This window comes from Phyllostomus discolor, chromosome 2, assembly GCF_004126475.2.
Source record: "Phyllostomus discolor isolate MPI-MPIP mPhyDis1 chromosome 2, mPhyDis1.pri.v3, whole genome shotgun sequence".
Lineage (NCBI taxonomy): Eukaryota > Metazoa > Chordata > Mammalia > Chiroptera > Phyllostomidae > Phyllostomus > Phyllostomus discolor.
In genome coordinates, this window is record NC_040904.2 from 4,282,732 (window position 1) to 4,296,932 (window position 14,201).

At 55.6% G+C, this 14,201-nt stretch overlaps 1 protein-coding gene across 2 annotated transcripts in view; it reads right to left on the minus strand.

The window, feature by feature from the left end:
* Positions 1-14,201, minus strand: part of HLCS (holocarboxylase synthetase) — a 182,766-nt gene that overhangs the window by 15,657 nt on the left and 152,908 nt on the right. For both annotated transcript variants that reach the window (XM_036017423.1, XM_028504909.2), the window contains exons 7-8: positions 5,326-5,393; positions 3,489-3,649 (exon numbers count right to left, since the gene is read on the minus strand). In XM_036017423.1, coding sequence (XP_035873316.1) covers positions 3,489-3,649; positions 5,326-5,393 — 229 coding nt within the window. The remainder of the gene's footprint in view (positions 1-3,488; positions 3,650-5,325; positions 5,394-14,201) is intronic.

A 14,201-nucleotide genomic window follows, 5' to 3' on the forward strand; every position in this document is an offset into this window, starting at 1 on the left:
GGAAGCGGACTGTGCCCTGGCAACTCTGCCTGTGCCCCGGGCACAGCGACCCGGTCCCAGGGTGACAGAGACCCAAGAGTAGCTCACAGCCGCCCAGGGCCCAGGGGTAGACCCAGCACCGAGCCCCTTCGCAGCCCCAGCCGTGTGTCACCTCTGCCAAGCCCCTACGCTGGCTACAGTGTCACCCTGCCGATCAGAGGAGGAAACTGAGGCACGAAGGGACTGCGGGGCTTGCCGAGGTCATGTCGCCAGGATGCGGCAGGGCTGGGCTTCGAACCCAGGGCTCTCTGACACCGAGCCTGGGTGGTCCATACTATTGGGTTGGCCAAAAAGTTTGCTTGTTTTTTTTCTGTGTGATGGCTCTAGTGGCACTTAGTCGTCTTTAACTTCATTCGAGATAATTTTGTTAGACTGCATGGTGACAGCTGTCATGTCAGCGTGCATTTAAGAATACTTATCAAAATTGGTGAATTTTTGTGCAGCCATTTTAATACCGAAGATAGAAAAAAAATACACATTTTCAGCACATGATGCTTTATTATTTCAAGAAAGGTAAAAATGCAACTGAAATGCAAAAATAAAAAAGACCTATATAGTGTATTGTCAAACGTGTCAAAAGTGGTTTGTGAAGTTTTGAGGTGGAGATGTCCTGCTGGGCGGTGGTCCCCGGTCGGGCGGACCAGGTGTGCGAGGTTGACAGTGGCCCAGTGGAGATGTTAATTGAGAACAATCAACATTATACCATGTGGGAGACGGCCGACATGCTTAAAATACCCAAATCAGTGAAGTCACTGGTGAAAGTGAAAAACGTGTCCTTCACTTTACAGAGAAAACCACACGGACCCCTCGGCCGCCCCGACGCCCTGCGGAGCCCACGGCTTCCCACCCCTTCCCTCCCCCGACCCGGCCCTCTGTCTACCCGGCGTTAGGACACGGTTCTGTTCTGTTTCCGTCCAAGCCCGCCTGCCCTGGTAGAACATTCTAGGCCGAGAGAAGAAAGGCAGGAGCACAAAAGTGTTAATATAACGCGGGGTGCTCACCACCCCCCATAACGGAGAGGGAGCCTGCTGGTTCCTTTCTGTCCAGAGCAGGGTTCTCGGTGGAGGGGACAAGAGGGCACATGGCCCAGGGCACGCGAGCCACCACAGGGAGGCACTTCTGACTGTCACAGCCTGGGGGAGTCCTCCTGTCCCGTGTGGAGGCCAGACTCGCTGCTCCACACCCCGCAGTGCACAGGACGGCCGCCAGCCAAGATGTGGGGCCCCAGCGTCCACACTGACGGTAGGGAAATGCTGGCCTAGAACGTGTGTCCTGTGGACACCAGTTGTGGTCACTCTGGCAACACCCCCCCCCCACTTGCGCCCCGTGACCGCTGGGCAGAGTGCAGCCCCCACAGAAGCACAGAGCAGCCCTGCCCTCGGGGGTGCGCCCGCTTCTGCACGGGCCCCGCTCTGCGGCGCCTGGGTGAGTCCCCACGTGCAGACGGCTTAGGTAAGGAAGCGGCTTATGAGTCGTGGGGCGGTCACACAGATGAACAGTGACATCCACTCCCCGAGGAAGAGGGCTGCACATGCTCACTGTCTGAGGTCTCGACCATCCACTCGAACGGCTGTCGAGGGCCGCGTGTGTACAGCAAACAGGCAGCTCTGGTCCTGCACTCAGGGGCTGGCTGCTGTGTGGGAGGCAGAGCAGGAGCCCGAACGACTCTGCTTAGGAGCGAGCGATCCGTGGAGACGCCGTACGAGAGGCTCAGACACGGGAAGTGCCACGGGTGTTACGGGAGGGCCAGTGCAGGGTGCGGGCGGTCGGCCCCCCCGGAGCGGGAGCACGAGTGGGGCTGGGGGCAGGGCCGCAGGAGCCCGAGGGGACCCCGCAGATGGTCCGCAGAGCAGCGGCACGAGGGGCTCTGGAAGGGACAGCGAGCATCCCGGTGCTGCCGCCTCCTGTCCGGGGAGACTGGGCACATGTGTGCTGACAGTGGCGTCTGGCCGGGGACAAATGGGGGCCGCAGCGAAGGACACGGGAAAGGCAGACTAATGGCTCGGGGGAGTCCGAACCGCCCTGTACTCTGCTGTGCAAGTGAATAATGGGGTCCTGCCAAAACCAAATGCCATTCCAAACAGAAGGCCCATCGTCTGGCGGGGGGCTGGACAACTGTAGAAACAGGATGTGGCCCCGGGTGGCAGTGTCTTCAGGACAACAGGGACCCCCTCCCAAACCGTGAGCTGCTGAGGGCAAGCCTCCCAGCGCCCACCCTGGGGCCCAAGCACCCGGCAATGCCTTCTCACTCAGCAGGTGCGGCATGCGTACCAAGTCAGCAAAAGACGCTGCAAGGTCAAAATCAAAACCACGAAAAAGCTAAAGCGATCTAGGCTCAGCATATCACTTCCTTTCCTAAGACGAATTAACCGGTCGCCAGGGTTAAAACATTTTTCTCCCCAGGACAGAGCCTCATCTCTTCGGCTGCTTCCTTCCAGGCGGGACGCCCATGCAGGGGCTGCAGGCGGGGCCCACACAGCCCTGACAGTCTGGGGCGCCACAGCCCGTCAGACACAGGGGTGCCGGGTGCTGGTGACAAATGTCCTGTTTCTGCGTGCATGGTGCAGGCTTGGCCTGGACCGTGCCCCCGCACAGTGGCTGCGAGGACATGGCTACAGCGGAGGGGACTTGGGGGCCCGAGGCGGGCTCCGCTCCGGCATGAGACTCGGACGAGGGGCCTCCTCTGAGGCCTGAGCTCAGCGTCTGCCTCAGGATCCACACGATGCACGTCTCTAGCCTGACGTAAAGAAGGGCTACAGGCGGGGAGAAGGCAGGGGACACCCCCAGCCCCTCTATGGCCATAGGAAACTCCTCCGGGAAAACAGAAAGGGGATACGGTGGCCGGAGGCCGGGCACTGGAGAAAAGGTTTTGGGTCAGGGTGTTAAGTGCTCCCTCTTCCTTGTCTCCATGGCCGACCCCGAGGCCCCACGACGACAGCACTGACAAAGCGGGCTCGTGTGCCCTGCCGCTGGGGGCCGACGGCCCGAACGAACCTGCACGCCGGACCCGACCCACTGCAGACCCGGCCCGGCCCTGCTGAGTGCAGGCTGCGGCCGTGAGGGCAGGACATGAGAAACATGTCGGGGGTCTATAAAATAAACCCTTTCACCAGAAAACACAGAGCAATAGCCCCATCCAGTCCCATGTGTTCCGATTAAAAAACAAGAAGTCGCGCCCTCACCTGGCTGTCTGACAAGAGGACGGCGCGGGAATCCCGGGACGAGCACACCCCCAAGGCCTGGGCAGCCGCAGCCCCGGCCCCGGCCGTGCTGTTAAAACTGTCGCACCTGGACGCCGCTGCCAGCCTCGCGGGGAGCAGGCCAGGGCTCGGCACACAGCGTGCGCACGGACGCCTGCGACAGGCGCCCCAGCCCGCGTCTGCACGTGCGGAGCGGGGCGCGGCGGAGGGGAGGGGAGGGGAGGGGAGGGGAGGGGAGGGGGCACGTACCTGGTACCCGGGGAGGGACCTGACCGCCTCCACCACGGCCAGGGACATCAGGTGCTGCACGAAGGGGATCCGCTGCCCCAGCGGGGACCGCAGCGGCACGCGGACCAGCAGTGTGCACGGGGCGCATCCCACGGGGCTCAGCCACGCGTTCCGTCCTCGCCCTGGAAGACAGGCCCCACCAGGAAGCCGGCCGCCGTGCCGCGGGAGCGGGCTCAGGTGCCCGCCGTGCGGGGAGTGGGCCCAAGGACTCAGAGCCACGGGCTGGAGACATGTCCCCCCCGGAACAGACTGTGGCTGCTGAGGCCACCCCGGCTTCTGGATGTTCTGGGGTTCGTTTTAAAATCCGAAGCTCTGGGGCCCCGGCTGGCGTAGCTCAGTGGATTGAGCGCGGGCTGAGAACCAAAGCGTCGCAGGTTCGATTCCCAGTCAGGGCACATGCCTGGGTTGCAGGTCACGGCCCCCAGCAACCGCACATGGATGTTTCTCTCTCTCTCTCTCTGTGTCTCCCTCCCTTCCCTCTCTAACAGTGAATAAATAAAAAATCTTTAAAAAAAATCCGAAGCTCTGCTGCTGAACCAGCCTCTGACTCGGGGAGCACCTCACCCGTCGTGCCTGGGCGGCTGGCAGGCTCACCGCGTCAGGACGTCCCTCTCAAACGAGTTCTCGCCACACGGGAACTTAACTCGGGCGGAACAGAGACGGGGGTGCGGGACGGGACCGGCGCTGGCCCAGGGGAGCTCCTGGGGGCCCCTCTGCTCACTGTGCGGACGGCCGCACGGCCCTGCGAACGGGCTCGAACCACACCACCGTGCACGTCGAACGGGAGAACCGTGCGGTGGGGGAGCCGTCTCCCCCTGTTATTTAAGAAAAAGGAAGCTGAACGGAAGTGGTGATCCCTGATATTAACTCTCTGAGTTGTTATTTCCCTTAAAACGGAAGTCAGGCCAATAAAGGGATCAGAACAGGAGACACAGCTAATCAAAATTTTTCCTTTTTTAACCACCACATTGAGTCCCACGGCTTTTGGTAAAATGAAAACTTTTTTTTCTCTTTATGCTCAGAAGGAATGTCTAAGAAAGAAGCAGAGAACTGGGTTCCTCACTCCTTCGCTCCTGCGAAAAGCAGAAGAGCCCCTCAGCTACAGCACCTGGGGCCAGCCCGGCACCCGCGGGGGGTGCGGAGGGCCGGGGGCCGCGTGCCTCCCACATGACCACCAACCCCGGAACCTGCTCTCGGCACGGGGACCGCTGGGAGGATGTGGGCTCCTGCCCCCGAGGGGCAGCAGGTGGTGGGCGCTCTGAGCAGCCCCCCGCTTCTCCGGGGCACCGTGTGAACGGGCCCCGCTTGCGCCCCACCGCATGCACACTGCAGTGCCGGCTGGGGCAGGGCCTGGCAGATGACAGGCCCCTCTGCGTGGCCCTCAGGAGCGACACAGACAGCCCCTCACAGGGAAGCTGGGGGACAGTAAGTGTCTCTATAACACAGTTACGAGTCACCAACTGCAAAGCCTACACTGTGTCAGAAAGGAAAGTTTACAAGATGTAGGTGACCCAGTGTGAAGACCACCACAAGCAGATGTCAGGTGACTGAGCGACATCTCAGCCTCAGAGAATGCTTGAATTCTATAAAGGCTCCATCTCCGATCCACACCCCCCTCCCCACCCCCCCCCGTTCGGCCCCGTGGGGTGGGTGGGGCGGGGCAGGTGGGGTGTGAAAACAAACGGCTTCCACCTGGCGTCGAGCGAGGATCGGCACACGCCGTCCATCGGCTCTGGGGCCACGAGAGTCAGGTTTCAGAAAACAGACGCACCCCAAACGATAACAAAAGATGACTGACCTTTGCCCTGTGTCTGGCGGACTGCGATGGCGATTAAACCCATTTCCTGCGGCATCTCAAACATCAACCTGCAAACGGTGGGAAAGACTGGTCAGCCAGAACGGGGACTCGGGCAGGAGGCCCTTCCGCGAGGACGAGGTGGGGGGCACTGTTTACCCTCCTCTGGGAGCCTGCGGGTGGAAAAGGCCGCCTCCCGGCCCTCAGGGGGCTGGGCCCCACTCCCAGCTCCGGAGACGGAGGCGGGGGAGGTGCGTGCACCTGCCGAGTGGGCTGCTGCCCTGTTCATCGGACATGTCATTAGGCTCCGTGTCTCCGGAACGTCCCATCGGGGTCTTTCTGATGTGGTGTCCCTCCTTCAAGTGACAACTAACAATTCCCGACATTTGTTTCCACTTACAGTGCGTTTCTGTTCGAAGCCCCCGAACGTAATCATAACAGAAGTTTCTGATTATTCAGAAAACCAATAGGGTGGCAATAAAGCCGTTTAAAAGATACCCTGTCCCCTGAGAACTAATTATGTTTTAACTGTAGTAAATAAATCCACACCTTCTGAGAACTTGGGAGAACCCTGGATCACTTGAGGCTGGAGTTCTGCCTTTAAAATGGTTTCATTTAGAGAACACAAACTTCCCTTCGGGGGACAGGCGCAACAGCACGCGGCATCCCCGCCGACCGGGGCGACGGCAGCTTGTTTTCCGACGAGGGAGGGGGAGCACACCCTCACTCGGCGAGCTGCCTCCCGGCCCCCTAGCACGTGGTGGCCCCGTGTGCAGGCGCTCTCCCCGCTGCTCTCCGGGGGCTGCCGACCAAGTACCGAGCGGCACAGCGTGGGGTGGGATTCATTAAACAAAGCGAAACCTGGGTCTGCCCACCACCAGGGCAGCTGCGTGGGCCTCTTTGAAATACTTTCTGGGGGCGGGAAGAGGCAAGGGCGCAGAGGAGGGAGAGCTGGCGCTCTGCAGAAACACAGGCCCCCGTCATAGTTTCCGGGGACCCCCAGCACCCCTGTGCCCAGGAGGAAGGGCTGCACAGAAAGTCTGAGCCCTGAGTAGCCAGCTCTGCGCCCTCTCCTCTGGGCGCAGGGAACAGGGCGGGACTTCACGAATGGTGAGAGAAGAAACATGCTTCAGAGCGGAGAAAAACCACGCAGTGGCGTCTCCGAGTGCCCTGGCTCGCAGGGCTGTGCACGGGTGTGTGGGGGCCCGGGGAGGAGGTGCCCGGAGACCCCTTCTCTTGCTAAGATGAGCTGGCCCGCTGGGCAGGGGCCAGCCGGGCCCCGGGCACGGGGCACTCCCAGCGAGCAGGCCGCCCGCGCCCGCAGGCCAGGCCCCCTTCCACCGCCCATGAAATACAGCTCGGAGGTATTTCTCTTGGACACCATGAATGACCCATTGAGACCGACGGGCCGAGACAGCGGCCGGCTCCGAGAAGAAAGCGTCCTTCTCTTGTGTTGCGCCGGCAGAGAGGCCTAAGAAGGAGGCTTTGTCCGCGCCGGGAGGGTCCCGCGGCCCTTCACCTGGGCGAGGCCCTGGGCTCTCCGGGAGGGGCTCACGGGTGTCCGTGGAAGGACGGCGATGCAGCGGCACGCTGGGAGCAGGCTGCAGAGGCCCCCTGCGGCAGGCAATCCGGGACGCTCGTTAAGCAGGCGGCCAGGAGACAGTCGCGTGCTGCAGGCAGCGCCGGCGATGGCCGAGCCGGGGGCTGGGGGCCGGGGCGGGGGCGGTCAGAAACCAAGCGCAGACTTGCAGAACAAAGAGAAGTGATTAAGCGAACATGTGCGCGGAGCTGCTGGAGGCTTGGCAGCAGTTAACAGGGCATATTGATGAGAAGCCTGGGCTGGTGCCGCCGCCGAAGGAAGGCCGAGAGGAAACTGCGAGGAGGGAGGCGGACGAAGGGGAAGGGGGCGCGGCCGAGCCGGAGACGGCCGGGGGCCGCCAGATTTATTTGTGCATCTGAGATAACTCCGGGGGCCAAACCGCACGGCCGCGGCCAACAAAGCAGCGTTTGTGGGCTCCGTCCGCCGCGCATCTCCCGGGGAAGTCGCTGGGGCTCGCCTGGGCGGCGAGGAGGCACCGTGCGTGCGTTTCCATCCCGACTTGAGGGTGTTCTCATAAAAGGAAACAGAAAAAGGAAAAAGAGGAGGGGAGGGGGGAGCATGATTACCCCCCTGCCTCTGTGTATTTTCTCTCCTCGTTGGCCAAGGCTGTGGAGTGCAAGGCTTCTGTGAGCGGCAGCCAGCGCGCTCCCCGCAGGACCAGCCGGGCACTCGAGCAGAGCGGCGTTTCCGTCTGAAACACCCACAGACCCAGCGCGGCCTGTCTGCAGACGGGACGGTGCCCCGGCCCCTGCGGCTCCTAAGGGCATCACAGCACCTACTGGGTGCCCGCCCATGGGAACACACGGAGTACCATGTGGTCGTTGGAACACAGTTTCAGTAATTAAGACTGGCCTAGAAGACGGGCCAGTTTGATTCAGTGAAAATTCGGAAGGAATGAAAACTTACACTTAGACCCAGTCAGTCCTCCTTGGGGACTGGAACCTAAGGAAACAGTCCACCCTCACCCCAGTGCTATACAAGTAAAAACGTGCCAACAGCCTGAGTGTTCGGCAGAGGGGTGGCTGTGTTCGTTACAGTACGTGAAGTCAGTGGGATCATCTGTAGTCATTAAAAATCACAGTCATGAAGACTCCGTGGCAACACGGAAGAAGCCCTTGCAATGGGGTGTTAAACCAAACAAGCAGCGTACGAAAACTACACACACTTTGATTCCAACTACGTAAAATTCGCAGGGAAGAGGGGGAGTGAGATTTGACAAAATCTCTTTTCTGCATGCTTAAACTTTTGTTTAACGTGATTGGTTACCATGAAAATGATTTTGAAAATTTTGGGGGGGGAAAGGATGGTTTTTATGTTCAGATATAACATTTGTCATTAATAATTCACAAACACTTCTAAGAATAGGACTAAAGATCACTTTAAAAATAAGGAAGGCAACAACAGTTATCTGTAGCCTGATTTTATTGTGAAGAGCTTATTTGACAGTAATCAATGAGAAGGAATTCTTAAAACCAGTCTTTCTGTGTGGAATGAGAGAGCGCCTTGTGAATTTACGCCTTCGGATGGACGTGGTGACCGCACTTCCAAGGCTAAAGCCCGAGAAGAACGGCAGGGAGACTGTGACCGCCACAGCACTGCGCCGTGAGGGGCCAGGAGCGATGCTGACAGTGACGGAGGAGTGGGAAAAATCCCAGCAGCCCCACGGAGAAGAGTGGGTGTCACCTGACCCTGGTGACACCGGCAAACGCCTGCTGGACACCATGCGGTGACTCGATCGGGACACAAAAGCCCACAGGCAGCACGGCTACAAGATATTAGCTGTGGTTACTCTAAGGAGCACAATCATTTTAAAAATACGGAGAAGCACAAAGCAGAAAATAAGCCATGCAGAGAAGTCCTTCTTGAAAATTCACCTTCCAGAGATTACACAGAACATAAGGAAGACATTAAAATGGTCATATAATTCTGGGTTCACTTTTGGGAGGTACTGCTATTGTCTCCTCTCTTACTAAACACATATATTCTTTTAGACTTCCCCCCATCGAAACACACACACTCACATAGATATATATGTTACAAAATATGTTTCTGACGATGAGAAAAGTCCCTCACTTGTGGCATTAAGCCGGTGCTGTCGACACACGGCTGCGGACACCCTCATCACGCTGACACCTGAAAAGGAGGCTTGCCCACAGCACCCGGGCCGTCCGCGTGGGCCGGCACCCCTCCGTGCCCGAGCTGACAGAAGACTCCAGGACACGCCCTGGCGGGGATCGGCCCCAGGAGGTGGAGGCCCAATTATGTGATGATTTCCACACCTTTCATGTTGTTCTGTGTAATCTCTGGGTGCTACCATTTCACGTGGTTTTTATTTTTTTTTTACGCTCGCCTGGATTTCCCAATACCCCCACACTTGTACATTCACTTTATAACCAGGGGACACGCTGTGCACAAAAAGTTTTGAAAGCCCAGCTTCTCTTCACGCAGGTCGGGGATGCGCCCGCCCGCTCAGTGGCGGGTCACCTCCTCCCTTCCCAGGAGATCACAGCGTGACACCGCCAAGGCCACCAACTGCACCGACGCTCCCGAGACTCACCCGGCAGGCCGTGCCTGTCCCTCGCCCAGGGATCCTTGTGCGGCCCGCCTCTGGGCTGGGCGACGGCGCCAAGCGGCTGCCTGCGTCCCGTGTTCGTCTGTGGGCCGTATGTTCTCCGCTGCGAAATCCAGCCCGGAGGTACCAGCCCAAAAGCAGCCACAGGGAGTGCATGCGTGAGCGAGCGTGGCTGTGTTTCAGCAAAACTGCACGGCACGAATTTCCATGGCACGCATGCTCATGGGTCGTGACACGGTGTTTGTTAAATCACTAGACTTGACTTTTGAGCTTTAGGCTTACAGAAAAACAGCACGGAATGTACAGGGCTCCCTTCCCATAGAGCTGGCCGGTCTCCCCTCGGTCCCCTATCATCAGCGCCTCGCATTACTGAGGCACGTCTGTTACAGTGGGTGAGGCGGTGTTTGCTCAATTCGCACACACAGAAAGTGGGGACTTCACTTGGATCCACGTGGGCACGGGGGAGCGCGCCAGGTTTTCCCACTGTGAAGTGACTGCTTTCTCCACTGTGATTGGTACGTGTTTGCGGAAAGACAAATGTTTCTCGTGAAATTCGGTGAACGAGTTTTGCGTCCGTGGATGAGCAGCTGTGTTTTCTCGGGGAGCGCTCAGTGGTGATTTCCTGGTTCTGTCACTGCTTTCATATTTGCTGGTTGGGGTACCACTGGGAGAGCCTTTCCTTCTCCCCCCTTATTTATCTTTTTACTCATTTATTCCTATCAGAACGGACCTAGGGGTTCTTACTCCATCAGGTGTGCGCTTGCCTATCATCGGTTATTTTGAAGCTCAGCTGCCCTGGATCAGGCGAGCGGACACTCCTCACGCTGCTGCCCGTGTCCTCCTGAGACGTTCCGGTCATCTCTCAGCACTGCCTTACTTTTGGCCTAAGAAGAGGTTCCAGGATCCTTTTGAACTTGCTCAGCCCCCAGCCCCGGAATCAGCCATTTACGCAGGGAGATTCGGCTCCTCTCAGTGGAGAACAGTATTTGTGAAACAAATCTGGGTGCCGGAAAAGAGCCAGAAAGTGAGTGTTTCCCTCCCCCCCTCCCTCCCGCCTTCCTTCCTCTCTCCCTCCCCATCCGTACATCAATCCATCCACCTTGAAGGCCATGAATTCACTGGAAACTCCAATTCCAGCCCAACACGAGGTTCGCTCCGGCCCCCCCTTCCTAAATTTGTAACTTCCTTCTCCAGTAACGAGGAATCTGGCTCGTGTTACCTCGAACGTATTTACGTATTTGCTCAACGCTGGAACACACGGAAAGCGGTTTCGGAACTGCTGACCCGTGCTACCGTGAAAAGCAAACTTACTAACCAGGATTCAATATTTACGTTCAGTTCTTTTTGTCTTTAGCCTGAGAGGATATAGTAAATATTATGTTTAAAAGTTCCTTGGGCTTGTTCCTTTTTCTTTCGCTTCAGAGTGGGCATGCTGCTCGTGTGGATTAAGGTGGGGCTTCCTTGTACTTCCATACGCCATTAGAGGGTCCCCGCTCCAATCCTTGTTTCTTTGTTGTTTTAAACTTGGTTCTCAGGGTCAGAGCCGTAGGGGGAAGCGCCACCGTTCCCCACTGGCCCCGTCCACCCAGAGCTCCCCCGCCGCTCCTCCTTGCAAATAACACTCCAACTACCGTCACTAGTTCCTGGGTTCCTCTTCCTGTTGTTTCTTTCTGCACGAACAGATTCGTGCGTATTTGCTTACGTCCCTTTCTTCCTTAGAGAAAGTGACCATTTTATAGATATTCCTTTGCTCCCCTGCCCCCACTTACTCTAACCTGGAAACATTCTCTATGAGTCACAGAGCTCGTCCTCATTTTTCCTACAGCGGAGTAACAATCCACTGTGTGAATGTGGCGTAGCTTACTCAACCACCCTCCGATGGGTAGCACCTGGTGTCCAAAACGACAATGAATCTCTCGTTTGTGCGTATTTTTGTGTTGTTTGAGGTGTAAGTTCCCGAAGAGAGATGCCGAGCCAGACACGTACAGAGCTGGGCTAGAAACTGCCCGAGTCCCCTCCAGTACCAATGAACCAGCGAGTACGGGACACGTGTTTCCACACAGCCTCTCCAGCGCCACGTGGCGCCACACTTCTCAGCTTTTGCCAACGTGATGTGTAGAGACGGCGTCTCAGTGGACTTGTGTTCTGCCTTCCTCTTGTACGTGCAGTTGTCAAATGTTTAAGGGATGTATGTGTGTACACACACACACACACACACACACACACAGTGTCTTTTATATCTATATGGCCTGTCCAAAAGGTATCCAGCCATATACTATGAAAAACAGAGACACTGATTGAAAAACATACAAGATACAGGAAATGTTGTACCCGGGACAATGACGCCTCAGTCCCCTTCCACGCAGGCACATTGGGACCTCACACGGCTCTCCCAGTCGCCATCAGCTGCCCCAGCGTATTTTTCTAAATCTCATCCACAGTCTGAAATCTCTTCCCTTTCAAAGGTGATTTTAGTTTTGGGAAAAGCCAGAAGTGGCAGGGCGCCAAGTCTAGGCTGTAGGGGGGCTGAGTCACCTGGGCGATTTGATGTTTTGCCAAAAATAACTTTGCAAGAGATGTGATGCATGAGCGGCCACAATGTCGTGTTGAAGCTGCCAGTCACCAGTGGCCCACAGCTGCGGCCTTCTGATTCATCCGAGTGGTTTCCCCGGAGGAATGCTCAAGCTTAACGCAAAGTCTGATGCGGATTCATTGCTCTACTCACTCAGTCACTTTGAATGTGACGACCACACAGTACACATGCTCACTCAGTGGTGTCTACCACCCCACTGACTGGTACAGTGAAGTCGTCATTGCTCACGCGTGTGCATTCCAGTCCACTCTCCTTGTCTGCCAGGCTACATCAACGTTGTGCAAACTGTTCTCATTATTGTAACAAGGGCTGGACTTTTTCCAGACTTACTTTATATATGTATGTGTGTATGTATATGTGTGCATATGTATATAAGTATATGTATACATGTATATGTATACATATTTAGTATAAATTACCTATTCATGTTTTTAACAGTCCCTTATATATTAGGGAACATTAGTGCTTTATCTGTGTCATCTTGCCAATATTTTCTCCCAGTTTGTTGCCTTTTGATGTTGTTTATGGCCTTTTTTTTACTATACAATTTTTTTTTATTTTTATGTAGTCAAATTTTGTATCACCATTTTTTTAACTGCCTCTCATTTTGTGTCCTCATGGCCTTTCCCTACGCCCATGCCTCCCAGGGCTTCACCCACTTGTGTCTGGTACTTAAAGGGTTCGACTTCGTAAATCTAGACCCCTGATCCGTTTGGTGCTCGTTCTTACCTGCAGTGAAAGGCAGGGAGCTGATTTTCTCTTTCTTGGCAAATGTCTATCAAACCGCCCCAGGGCCATTTGCCGAAAAGTCCACCTTTGGCACAGAGATTTGAAACGCCACTTGTATTATACGCTGAAGTTGTGTATGTGATGGGGTCTGTTTTGGGGCTTGGTGTTCCTTCCCGCTGGTCTCTCCACTTACTCACGTGCTGCCACAGCTCTGCTTTATCACAGAGGCTTCATCGTGCGTTTGAAAACCTAGCAAGGGCAGCACCACCTCATGGCTTTCGCTTTCGCTGTTTCCTGGCTATTCTTGCACGCTTTTCCAAATAACCTTGGGCACCTACTTGTCTAGCTTAATGGTAAAAACAAACAAACAAACAAAAAACCCTTAATGGTATTTTAGTCCAAATGCATTCAACGTATGAGTTAGGCTGGGGAGAACCGACGTCCCTGTGATACTGAGCCGTCTCGTCTGGGAGCGAGGCTCGTCTTACATTTGTTCAGGTCGCTTCTGTGTCTTTGGGATGCGTTTCGAAGTTAGCTCATGTCAGTTCTGCACATTTTTTGTTAAACTCATTCTTAGGGACTGTATCGTATTTGTTGCTATTGTAAATGCACGCCGTAATGCCCTTTCCTGGCTACGGCGTGTGTACAGAAGGACTCTTTCTGGATGTCCTGTCGTCCTCCCTAACCCTAACAAACCCCTTCACTGCGTGAACCAGAGGACCACGGACTCGCTGAGGCTTCCCAGGGGTCCCATCACGGCCTGGGCAGAGAGATCCAGGCTCTCTCCCTTTCCAGTTACGCCTCTGGGCGACTTCCCCGTCCCTTCGGATCGGCCAAGACCTTCAGTGTAACGATAAGGACCAGCGGAGACAGCTGGACATCCTTGCCTTGTTTCTGGTCTTAGAGGAATCCTCACTTTGGGGGGTTTTCCCACTAAGATGTTATATTTAGGGCATCTAAGCAATCCTATTTTTTAAAATACCCGTTCATTCCTACTTTTAAATGTATTTACCAAGATGCTGAATTTTATAAAATGCTCTTTTGGCATCTATGGTGACAGCCATATGTTTTGAACCCTTTGGTCTACTAATATGTTAATTACTATATCTATAAATAGATTAAGTTTTATAATATTGAACCAATCTTGCACTCTTAGAAAAATCTGACCATGGAATATTATTTTCTTAATGTGCTGTTGAAATCTGTTTATTAATATCTATTATTTCTGGTGCTCACAAGGGGTATTTGTAATTTTTTGTACTGCCTTTAACATATTCCAATATCAACAGAATTGACTTCACTACAAAGAACACGGATACTCTCCCTTCACTTTCTGTGGGTCCCTGCTCTGCCCACGGAGGCGCTGCCCTCCCACGAGGCCGAGC